At 38.2% G+C, this 12,997-nt stretch overlaps 1 protein-coding gene across 1 annotated transcript in view; it reads right to left on the reverse strand.

The window, feature by feature from the left end:
• Window positions 1-5,935: 5,935 nt before the first annotated feature.
• Window positions 5,936-12,997, reverse strand: part of CAP2 (cyclase associated actin cytoskeleton regulatory protein 2) — a gene marked incomplete at both ends in the record, with an annotated part of 55,166 nt that continues 48,104 nt past the window's right edge. The window contains 5 exons of the mRNA XM_080339358.1: window positions 5,936-6,019; window positions 7,575-7,715; window positions 10,375-10,457; window positions 10,682-10,805; window positions 12,035-12,210. Coding sequence (XP_080195484.1) covers window positions 5,936-6,019; window positions 7,575-7,715; window positions 10,375-10,457; window positions 10,682-10,805; window positions 12,035-12,210 — 608 coding nt within the window. The remainder of the gene's footprint in view (window positions 6,020-7,574; window positions 7,716-10,374; window positions 10,458-10,681; window positions 10,806-12,034; window positions 12,211-12,997) is intronic.

Raw genomic sequence — 12,997 nt, forward strand, 5'->3', positions numbered from 1 at the left:
TTAATTATTGTTGTGCACAGCAGCCTACATATATTCATGCTATTTAGACATTTGTACCAAGTATGTATGTTCATGTACAGAGTGAAATTAAATGGAAGTGTTGGTTAAAGATATTGTTCATTACTCAAACATACACACTGAGTCACCAAAGAGTGAGAACATTACTGCTTGTTGGGGCAAGGAGTCAGGTACAGAATATAAAACTTGAGCCAAAAAAAATGAATTATACATTTATGTAAGTATAATGTAGAGCATTATATGTTTCAGTGTAGGAAAATGGCACAACTGTCTCTCAAATCAATGTAGCCTTTCACTCTGAAACTGATTTGTCTCATCCGAAGATTTTGAAGGAGAGATTAAAAGCTATCATAGTTCACTGAGAGACAAGTGAATAACAGATGCTAATAGATGCAACTTCAAGTGTAATACAGACAGAAAACAGAATCCAAATGGTCACAGTTGATAAAAGGCCAGAGCAAATCAGCTAGAGGAAAAAAGGAACTTTTCTGCTTTTATTTTAGGGTACATATATTTTTAGTGTAGTTGCCTGTTTACTAGTACTGTCTGTTTTGGGCGCTGTGTGTAAATACCTTTATTTGCCTTTGACTTTGATCTGGTTTGAATGAAGAGTCACCAGAAAACAGCTTTACTCAGCAGCGTGGCACTCAGAAGCCCTACCAGTTAGCTAATTCCCTATCACATTTCTTAATGTTCCCAGAGAGGAAATATGAGTGTTCCTTCATTGAAGCAGCACTGGAACTAGGGATTTGGAGAAGAGTCTTTGGTGTTCAGTGGTGATCAGGTAGGGTCCTTGGAATGCTTCAACACTTAGGGAAGCAGGGTTAAGCCTAGGAGATGACCACTGGGTTTTGGGTGGAGGAGTAGGGAACGTTCTGTGTTCTTCTACAAAAATTTGGCACCTGATAAGATTTTTCAGGATTATTTCAATTATGAAGAGGGGGCACATTCTTGTTTTCTAGTAGCCAGAACATTTTTTGAGGAGTGTTATTTATGATTTTTATCTAATGACAGTTTCATATGTCAGGACCCTGTTTATAAGAACCTTCTGAGGGGAGTAGCTACTTCTGGGCAATATTTTCACAGCAATGGGCCCAAATTGCTTCCAGCAGGGGAACTGAACCTGTCTTGTATGTTAGTGATAACTGCTCTGCTTGCTAGCATATCATGTAATTGAGTGAACATTACCTCCATTTAACTGAACAGTTTCAAATGGACAAATGCTTGATCTCTGGGAAAGAAATGTGAGGTAGAGGTTTATGAACATGTATGTTGTACAGTAATGTGGAAGGAACTCATGCTGATTCAGCTACACTGAGGACTCAGAAAGGAGTAAGAACAAGAATGGTTTGTCTGGATAATAACTATGGCACTGGGAAGCCTTAGCAGGTGCCTAGTTCCCTAGGACATTTAAAAGATGCCTGGTTTTCAAATGCAGACTTGAAATTACTTACTCCTTTATCTTCAATAGCTCTGTTAAATATTACTTTTAAGTTAAATCAGGATTTTTTTTTTAAATATGCTTTTAATGGATATACGCTTAGCAGTGTTCAGAAAACCAAAAGATCAAATTAATCACTGGTAACAAGTAGTTGTATTTTATTCTTCCTCATTCATCCCAATCAAACCTTCTCCTTTTACCAAAATGAGAATTTCAAAATCAGAGTAATCTTTAAATGTTTTTTACAGTGACTTTTAGACAGTAGAGTTTCCCAGTTCTTTGGCAAACAGTATACACATCCTTCGTGAACATTGTGGTCCCACATTTTTTCATTAACAGAGTTGGCAGAGGCCTAGGCCTCAGCTGGTTCCTGCCATCTGGTGGATACATGGACTCATTACCTCAATACTTCTAATTTCCACTAACCCTTAGTAACCAGTATTTTAAATAACTAAGCAAGTATCACAGAATCACAGAAGGGCTGAGGTTGGCAGAGTCCTCTGGAGGTCACCTGCTCAAGCAGGGCCACCTACAGCTGGTTGCCCATGTCCAGATGGCTTTTGAATGTTTCCAAGGAGGGAGAGTCCACAACCTCTCTGGGCAACCTGTGCCAGTGCAACCTCCTGTGTTCCAGTTTATGCCTGTTGCCTCTGGTGCTGTCTCTGGGCAGCACTGAAAAGAGCCTGGCCCTGTCCATTTTGCACCCTGCATTCAAATACTTAGAGACATTTACACATCTCTCCTGAACCTTCTCCAGGCTGAACAGTCCCAGTTCTCTCAGCAGTTCTCATAAGGGAGGTGCTCCAGTCCCTTAATCATCTTCATGTTCCTTCTCTGGTCTCTCTCCAGTATGTCCATGTCTCTCTTGTACTGGGCAGCCCAGAACTAGACCCAGCACGCCAGGTGTTGCCTCACCAGTGCTGAGCAGAAGGGATGGATCCTCTCCCTTGACCTGCTGGCAATGCTCCTTATGCAGCGCAGGATACTATCAGCCTTCTTTGCTGGCTCATGTTCAAGTTGGTGTCCAACAGGACTCCCAGGTCCTTTTCTGCCAAGCTGCTCTCCAGTTGGGCAGCCTCCAACATAAATTGGTGTGCAGGGTGGTTGTTAACCAGATGCAGGACTTTGCAGTTCCCTTTGCTGAACTTCATGAGGCACTTGTACAGAGTACCTCATGAGTACTTTTACAGAGGTTCTCTTTGAGAAAGTAGGAGATCTGCTGAAACTTTTAATAGGAAAAAAAACCTTTTACATTTGGACACAGTAAAAACTCCTCTTTTACATGTGTTTTAGTGGCTCATGGACAGCATCTATACTGGTGAATATTTGACCCATGCAGGTTTATAAAAAAATGAACTGGTTATTGTGCCATACAGATTTGTTCTATATCACTATATGCACCAAATGCTGATTTAGCATAACCACAATATTAGTGCAGGGCAGAGCTGAAATCAAGGGGCATATCTAGTGTGACAACATTCCGTAAAAAGAAACGATCAATAGGACTTTAGGGATGCTCAGCATTTAGCAGTTTGTTCCGTGCTGGAGTCAGACATTAAATACAGATCAAACTTGCTGCTGAAGACTTGGTGGGACACAACTGATCGTGGGTGGGATGGCTCATGAAATTGTCATTCTGAAGCTTGTTGACTAGTTCTATCTCAAGATATACTTGATTTTTCAGAAGATGAGTTTTTAACCTTTAATTGTACAGAATTCCATGTAGGGTAAAATCAGAACCGTGCATTTATTTGGCTTATTTAGGACTTCTTTATATTTTTGAAGTTAAGAATAGGTTGCAGGAAACAGTCCAACCTACCTGAAATGTATGACAAGTATTTTTATGAGGACCAGAACTGACAAAAGCTGGTTATAGATTTTTTTCGTCATGTGGGTGACTGAGAGTACTGGATAAAAGCTGTTTGCATATTTTAAAAGTCTCTCACCTGTTCTGTTTTCTTGTGTCCAAGAATACACAGGCTCACTAGCCTTTTCTCCAGATGAAGCAATTATACCTTGGGTCTGTCCATGCAAGGCTTTCTTCCTTGTCTTTAAACCTCTGCCCTCTGACAAAATTCTCAGGTGTGCTCAGACTCTCAGGAACACACTGTTACTGCGTAAGACTTCTTCTTTTTAAGAAGCCAGTCAAAAAAATGTACTTGGGTCTAACATGCTGCAGGAACATGAGTGTTAGGGAGAAGGTATAGACACAACAGAATTCGCTTGCAAACATCTAAAAGAAGAATCAGTCCGCCCTTCAGACAGTTTGTTTTTGAGGGAGGAGTTAAATCCCTAGGAGGAACTAAAATAATTTGTCTGTGTAGCGATTCAGAGCTGTCCTGCTGCTTTCTGTTTAACATCAAGCATTCGATACTTGTTTTGTATCGTACCTGCAAAGGTTGCGGTTGCTGCTGCACAATGACTTGACCCCTTTTTGATGCTGGATGAAAACAAGAGTCTGTATTTTGATTCAGAATGCTCCAGAATGAGATTATTTTCTGGAGCAAATTATGATGTAAGTATTAAACAATCCTTCAACAATGCTTTTATCATGACTGGTATCATGATGCCCATTTTTCATATGTGAAGCACACCCAAGTGAAATATGGAGTAGACTGCTTGTGGAGTTTGTTAACACAGGAGGGACACATCCAAAGCCTTATAAGGAAACCATGGGAAAAGCTAAAAATAGAAGGCAAACATAAACTTTTAGCAGGTCATAATCATCTCCTTAGGAATAATGTCTGGAAGACACAGGTGTACCTAGAAGTGAGAAGTTCAGTTCTCTGTCTGGCAACTATGTATGAAACTTCAGGTTTATCTGCTAGCGTGCAGAATACCCGTTATTCACTGTCAGATGGATTATGGTGGCAAAAGTGATAATGTTTAATGAAATGGGAGGAGCAGCTACTTTTTCTCAAACTCCTGAAACAGCATTAATGAAGGAGGAAGCATACAGGACAAACACTGCAATGGAGCAAGCCCTGAACAAATTTGTATTTAAACAAGTACATTTTTCTTTTTATTTCATAGGAAGTTTACTGTTGAAAAAATGGTATGTATTAAAGCAAACACATTGTACACAAAGATTAAAGATCAGATAGCAAAACCTTACGAATGAGCGTTACTGGTTGTATTGTACAGGGTTTACAATCAAAGAGATACTTAAAAACCCTAAAGAATGAATGTACTTCAAGGTAAATTAGGCACAAAGTTTAGCTTGAATAATAACTAGCTCTGCAAGCATCTCACTGTGATTTCACTGTTACAAAGTATTACAAGTGATCAAAAACATAAACTGACTTTTAAAATTTTTAAAATTTTATTTGTACTATGTGCTGAAATAGTACAAATGTATACAACACTATACCTTTGTTAAAAAAGCATGTACAATAAGGACTATAAAGTAGAATCAAAGGGCTAAACAGGAAAATACCCCGTTATCTGGGCTCAGAATTAGTATGACATAAATCTATGGCTTTGCTTTGTGGACATATTTGAAATTGAGTAAGTCCTACAAACGTGGGGAAGAAAGAGGGAGATATTTTTAATGAATATGAGGTACAATAGCAATATTTTAGAGGAACATTCTTAATAAGGAAACTAGCTGGTATCTGACATATGTGCCTTTCTCCTTTTCTGAATAAGATGCAAGATACAATGTGAAATTTTAAAGAATGAGAGATTGTCTCACAACAAAAAGAAAAAGGAAAAAATAAATCCAAGGAGCAAAAAACCTGCAAGTGATTTGCTGCAAGGTTTTTAGGTGAGGCTTTAGCTTAGAAAGAATTACTAATTTGCAACGAATGAGAGGGCAACAGCAAATCTGTGGACCATAATAAAATCTTACCTCACAGAAAACCTAGGGATCTTCTAAACATACATATTAGAAAAGTGTTTGATTAAAATATCAGATTTTTAAAAATCTTCCGTTAGTGAAATGTATTGCTGGAAGTTGCTCTTTTTTGCTTGTTTAAAACCAAACCCATAGTGATTGCCACAGAACTGCAAGGAAACATATGCTTTCTAGGGGTACATTTTAACTGCATTGTACAGGAATTGCTTAATAGGTAAAAATAAAGTCTTGATGCTGTTTTTGATTAGCAGAAACGTAAAAAGGAATGCACTGAAGCAAGATGATAACAAAGTGTATCGTGCAGTATTTTGGCTTAATGTATATAGTATTTCAAACCAATGATGTGACTGGAGGGTGGGGGTTTTAATCCATTACATTCACATGATATCATTTAGAATTAAAATTGTACGTGAAGGCAAACTGTGTGGAAATGTGAAAAATACTGGGATGCCTAACAAAAGCGTGCCAGATGTGTTATTGTTTCTAGCATGCAGAGCTAATGCTTGAAGGCCTGTCACAGCAGTATGAACTACCACTGCTCCTAGTTCTGTACATTACTGCTTTGTTTGTGCTGGCTGCGGTCTGGTCACGGTCAGCAAGTGCTGTATGGCGTTGGGAAGTTAACCCACAATTTCTGCAGGTTCAGTGACCAACTTAGATCCATCCCATGCTGTCTTGAACTGTTCAGGAACCGGAAATTCTTTCTGGTAAGAAACAAAAGCGGCAATGACAGTTAAATAAACAGAGGATAACTAATGAAAACTGGTTGAATACTATTAGTGCTACATGACTGAGAAAGCATTGATAGCTCAGACATACCAGGATTAGAGAGAAGCCTTCTTCATTACCCTAGGAAGCTATTTTACAATGCCACACAGGAAAAAGCCTTATTACTACGCAGTTTCAAATAGCCTTGGTATGCTACTACTTTGCAATAATCCCTCTCACACCATTATTTGGAACAACTGAGAAAATAAGCCTCATGTCAGAAGAGACTTTGGATTCCATCAGTGTCTGGGCTGGAAGACAGTAGAAAGGATTTAGATGTGGAGATTTAGCAAGGAGACTAATTTTAAAGGATAAAAGCAATATTACAATATGGAAGGAAAAAAAAAACCCCACACAACTATCATTTTCGGTGTGATACACTTAAAAAGACTCCGCATCCCTTCTGAGGTACACAAAATGAAGCAGGACATCAAAGAAAGTCTCATTCCATTCTGTGTATTTAGTGAAAGGATGGGAGATGTCACTGTGTCTTTCTCTGCTCCCAATAAACAAAAAAAGCTGTGAAGAGAAGGGCTTATTTGTTCAGACCACAAAAGGGAGTTTTGATAGCCAGTAATTTCAGATGATACAGTGCTCTGGGGCAAGACTGATTAAAAGGACCTTTTTAAAATTTAAAAAAAAAAAGAAAAAGAAATATGGACCCCCTGAAAATCATTCCCTTTTTAGTAATCTGAAGCTAGGCATCAATCAGTCACTTTTGGAAACGTGGAGTGTGAGAATTCTCTTGTTACATATTTTCTTTTATAAAGCCTAAACCTCTCTACCATACAAAATTCTAGCCCAAAAGATCTACAAGAAATTTAAGTTCTATCTGTGGCCATGCAGTGCAATTTCAACACTGCTCTGTTGAGGAAACTATTAGGAGAATGTTTTGCCTGCATAGTCCCTTGTTAGTGTGTGAAGTGACAGAGCATGACTACCAGAAATGCTGGTGGGTACGGTATGAAAATCTTACTAGAACAGAAAAGGAGGCAGGAAAATACATATGTTTAAGGACATGGCTTTTAAGCACATATGTGGAAAATACTACAGATTCTGTCCATGTACCAAAGGTTTAGAAAAAAACAAGTATATTATGCTGTATTATTACATCTGTAGTAGTATTACATTTATCTTAGTTTTAGCATCATCATAATCCTTGAGTGCTCTTGTGTGAAGTTAATTTCTTTGGGAGATTATTTTAGATATCAAAAAAGAAAATTAAATGGAAAGGAGATTAAGCCATTATCTATCAAAATGGAAAGTAGTAATGTCATGTCTGATCTTTGAAGTTACTTTGTGCTCCAGAAAATAACAAGTTCTTCCTGCACTGATAGCTGAGATATTGGTACACAGAAATTCAATTGTTTTGGATCATTTTTTGAGACATAATATATGTAGTATGTTAGTTTATTTCCTAGCAGTTCAAGTGCTGTTAGCTACCAAACTAGTGGGGAAGGGGAAGGAAAGCTTTAAAAATGTCTCACTCACATAATCACCATCTTGGGGGATGAGTATGTTCATCTCAGATGACTTGGCGCTCACAATCTCACAATCTAATGATTCCTCACTGAGGTAGATGTGGCAGCCTTCTGTTTTGTTAATAGAAATGGTTGGCACTTTCCCCATCACCTGCAAAATAAAATCTACTTAATATTAAATCTTAAAATGCACACAAAGATACTGCTAATAAAATCCTTCTTGCCTGCCAGGTCTAATTTTGGCCACCAACACCTGATCTGGATGTCAGCTGCCTGCATGATGCTCATATTTGAGATAGAGCTAACCACTTGTTGGACTGTGTGAAAATTTGTGGTGGTGGTGGTAACAAAGATCTATACACAACAGCAAACTTATAATATACAGCAAGCTTTTATACAGTTTGATAAAAGTGCGCCCCTGATTCTAATTTCAGTGACTCTTTTGTGCTGATATTTAGATGGTGTTCACCTCGTTCATCGTTGAGAACTGGTTGAGAAATCAAACATGTCAACTTCAACCCAGTAGGGGCAAGTGAAAGATCCGCAGCATATAGGAGTACTCAACAAGTGATTTGTAATAAGTTCTGAAGACTTCAAAGCTCTTCCAGGTTTTACGGCATACAATAGGAAAGGGTTTTTATCTCCTTCAGGCAAGCTACAGTTCCAAAAGAGTACTGAGATCAATTTAATTAAATCTCTAAAGGTATTTCTTATGTCACTTTAAAAACAAGCACAAGAGCATCTTGAGGGGAGAAGGGTAATCTTCTCTTGTTTATAATTCCACAGATTAAAATATTTCTTCATGGCTACCTGGCTGACTTGCTAGTTGCCAGTAAAAATTGCTCCTTCTCCTGCCCTCTAGCAGGGACAGCAATATACTCTGGACAATGCATGAAAAGGGCAGGGGTTATTCTGAGCCATAAAACAGTAATAGCATGTGATACATATCTACATGTTAATGAAAGAATGTCTCCCATCATTCAAGTTAAGAATGTATTTTCAGCTTCAGTTCCTTAAATGTGACAGCAAAGAATAAGTGTATCTGTCCTCTTGCATCCCACCCTGATCCTGTAGTCTGATCTATATAGTGATCAATGGATCTTAAACTGATCTTTCTTTTCTTCAGTGAGTTCTCATGCCATAGAGAATAAAAGGAGGGTTTGTTTAATAAATTTTGCAAACATCTGGCAAGAAAAAAAAAAATAAACACTGTCAGGAAGGAAAGCCAAGCAATATGGCACTGAAGTAACTATTTAATAGCAACATCTCTAGGATGAATTTACTGAAGTTTGTTGCATTAACATACAATGTATTGGCAAATTATAAGATCAGGTCTTCAAAATAAAAGTTGAGGTGCTCAGCACTTGGCATACTCAAAGCCTGTGGAAGCTGCCTGATTCAAGCAGCATATAGCCAGACTCTACCATTTTTAAGTGGAGCTCCACTCTGCTCTGTGGCATAGAAGCCTTATGCAATATTCATAGAACTTGCTTAATCAAAAGAATTTTGATTCTTAGAAAATATATTCCCCCTTTATTTGAGTATTAACAAGCTGTGGTTTCGTTATTCATTACATCTGAATTCCTCAGCTTTCATGAATAGTTGTAGAGGTAATGATAAAAATCATGTAGTTATTTAAAAAAAACCCACTCAAATAAATGCCTAGGATCTTTTTCTTTAACTAACTGCCTCTGCCATAAGAAGACATAGTGATCATGCTCGCTACATTCAGAAGATGATGCACAGCTGGTAGCAATGTCAGTCGCTTGCATGAGGTTCAAAATATAAAAAAAATCTTGCTATTGTTCCCTGTGGTGGTTGTGACCAACATTTCTGAAGGATGGAGCAGGATTGTCTACATTTAATGTCACACGGCAGGCACAGTCTTTTAAGCAAAAGACCTCACTTTGCTTGAATACTGGCAGCTTGATATAATTTGATTAATATTTAATTTCTTTTTCACTTAAAATAATACATCCTAAAGTCCTTTCTGGAGACTAGGCAGTGGATGCTGGATACAACCCTGTACTACAGGATTTATAGTTCTACCTCTTTGGAATGGGATGAGCAAAGTGCTGTAAATGTCAGGCAGAATGTCTGTATTTTGAATGGGGCAAGTGTCCCCAGCAGGGAGGGCAATATATGCACTTAAAATACATATATTTTATTTTAAAGAGAACCACAAGGAAGGTGATCTCTGATGAAGGTTTGCTTACTAGTTATCAAAAACAAAATCAGTAGAGGCTCAAAGCCCCTTTGTTGGCAAGTGATTACATGACTTACTCATGTAATGTGTCATGTCACTGGCACAAGAGATTTCAGAGATCCCATTGCCTGCTTTCACTTTATGTCATTTAGTTGTCCTTTGACAGTCTCTTGGAACATTTCCATTGAGAGAATAAGAAAAAAAGAAAGAACCATCTTCTGAGCTTAGAAATCAATTAGCTAACTGCCAGAATTTGTTCCATAAGCACCGCTGAACTTTCAAGTGCCAGCAGCTGTGTACCATGAAAGCAAGAACATTAGGGCCAGAAGTAATAGTTTTGACAGCATATAGGTGTCTCAGCTTCACTGGAACCAGGAGGACTGGGCTAAGTGAGGTTTGTTCAGTGATACTCAATAGTTTTCATAGGCATTTTCTAAATACATCAGCAGAATTCAGTGCTTGTAAAGATGCATATGGATGCATCAATCTCTTATTTTTGTTGTGCTTCTGTGAGTTTTTACAATCTCTTGTAGCCACACATCGGCCTTTTTCCCTACTTGGTCTCCATTCTGTTTCTGTCTTTGTTTTTCAAATAGATGTTTACCTGAATCTGAATATCCCTGGAATTGATCACTTCCACGATTCCCACAACGTTGTCAAACACAAGGCCAAACTTTTTACAGTTGTCTAAAATAAAAACAATCATAAATAAGCAAGGTGAGATAAAAGCAAATATACGCAAACCTCCTACATTAACTATGAAAATTCCCAGTCTTGCACTGCATAGCTGAGTGGCATTACTCATGTGATCAATCTATTAAAGTGAATAGAACAATTCAGATGCATTATTAATCACATAAGTCAGTGTTTTCAAGACTGGGATTAAAAGCTCATCTGAGCTAATCACTCACCAATAGTAATTGAATTGATTTTTCCTTTTATCTGAAGTGTAGATTTGTTACATTTAAAAATGTAGGCCACTTGCTTGAGTTCGGTGTTGTTAATGACCAGGTCATTCTTATCCTCTTGATATTCCTATTTCAAAAGAAAGTTTATTTAATTGGTTGCCTTTAACTAGCTAATAGTCAGACAGAGTTTAGTATAACTTATCCTCGAGTCATTGTATCTTCAGTTACAACAGAGCAATATCCTTCCTGTGGCTTAAAATTTTAATCTGCTTGGTGATCAGACATTTAACCTAATTCACCCTTAGGTAACGTATATTTTAGAGCCGCAGAACTAAAGAACTTGGGATAGACTATGACAAAACCCATTGATTTTGTAACAAGGGCATTATGCTCACAACAATTTTAAAATGCACTCACGAAACTGTTGCTTGGCACCCATCCAATTTAAACTGGCATCTTGAAGAACAGAGCAAGTTTTTGTTCCCCCTGATGTCATATAATGGTCTATACAGTGTGCTATGATCTGGTGCAGGCATTACCATATACAATAAGGAGTAACAGATGAAGACATTTCCATTCATTATGAAGCATGAAGGGACATTTACACTCCATGGATGTCAAGGAAAGACTAGGTATTCACAAGGAAAGCTCCAGGGGCTGTAACCCTAAGGCAACATAACACAGGCAAACGGTGACTGCACCTTCTGCAAACTCAACTCCACAGTAACGACTGTGTAGATAACCTTCTGCATGACTAAACCACATCTTGATTCTTCCCTCTTTTAACCAACACAGTCACGTGGATTTTCACTCATAGATTCTGTGGTATGTGCCTACATCAATTAACTCCCAAACTTGAAACAAATCTATCTTTTCCATCTGTAGATTGAGCAAAAGGAAAACACTGCTCTACTTTTAAAGCATGGGAGTCATGCTTGCATGGTGATGAAAAATAAATTTATAATTCTATTGGTTAACAATGCCAGAGCAAGTGCTCTGTGATAACACTGTTCTCTCTCACATGAATGGCCTGCAAGAAGGAATTTTAATTGGAGTCCTCCACTGGACTTGTTTCTGGGGATTGTCTAATTTTGCAAGGAATTTACATGCTCATTCTGACATTCTCCAGTTCAGAAGAATCAGTATGATTCTCAGAGACAAACGAATTCACTTTAGATGCTACAGAACAGTAAAAACTAAACTGCAGCAAGGCAGAGCAATGCAAGAACCAGCCCGTTTTACTTGCAGCTGTGATTTGTTGCACCCTGGTCATGGACAGCCTTTTTGCAAGATGTTCAGTGCTCAACCTGGTTTGCAATATGTCGGGTGCAGTTCTGAGGCGTGACTGGAACTCACCACTCTCCACTTCTTTCCCTCTAGCTCCAAGACAGGGGTATGGCTCTGCTGCGGGGAATTCTTGGGAGAGGTGGGGCTCGGAGTATGGCTTTTTGTCGGAGAACGAACAGGGGGACACTGGGCACGTAGGCTGGGGTTCTTGTGAGTCTTCTGGTCATCAGAGACATGGCGAAGCCCTAAAAAAAAAAAAAAAAGAAAAAAAAAGGCATTTATGAGAGAATCTGTTTTCCAGTCTTAAGGGTGTTAATATTTAAGCAGGAAAGGTTCAATTGTGTGAAATTATTCTGTGAATTATTTACATTTTTTATTTCCTCAAGGTGTGCTTGGGTAACAACCTAAAGTGTAACTGCCTACACATTTTCAGCAGCTCATAAACAACCTCTTTTGCTGTGGATGGGCTATCTTAGTAACTTTAATAGGAAATGCTGCAATGTCTTCTGTCACTCTCTGTCTGTAGCGAGCTCTGAGAGCTTCTTATATTTTTCCATCCATAAAAATGATACTATTTTTCTAATTTATGACAATATTTGACCTTCTCCGCAGCACTAAAGGCAGATATATCAATCACATGTATTTAAACTCATAACCATCCATAATCACAACTGTCCAGTATTAATACAAAAAGCTTTATTATTGTATTTCACGCTGAGCTGTAACCCATAGTTTTTCACCTAATGTAACACATTTTGACCCAGGTTGGTATACTGAATGTGAATCAGAAAGGGGGACAAATTTTTATTGCAATTGCAACTTAAGAGGTTCACCAGCCACTTGGGATTGAAGATGTCCAGCTTGGCTGCCTTAAAGTTAAAATGATACCTCTAAATAAAGTGTGAATTTCGAGTGTGCTCAACATATTTTGGTGCTGTTGCTTCTAAAGGCGGTTTTGTTATGCAGTCACATCCATCAGACTTAGTGCAAGCCTCAAAAATATCTGAGCTGCTTAAACATAACTTAAAAATG

The sequence above is a fragment of the Nesoenas mayeri genome (genome assembly GCF_963082525.1).
Source record: "Nesoenas mayeri genome assembly, chromosome: 2".
Classification (NCBI taxonomy): domain Eukaryota; kingdom Metazoa; phylum Chordata; class Aves; order Columbiformes; family Columbidae; genus Nesoenas; species Nesoenas mayeri.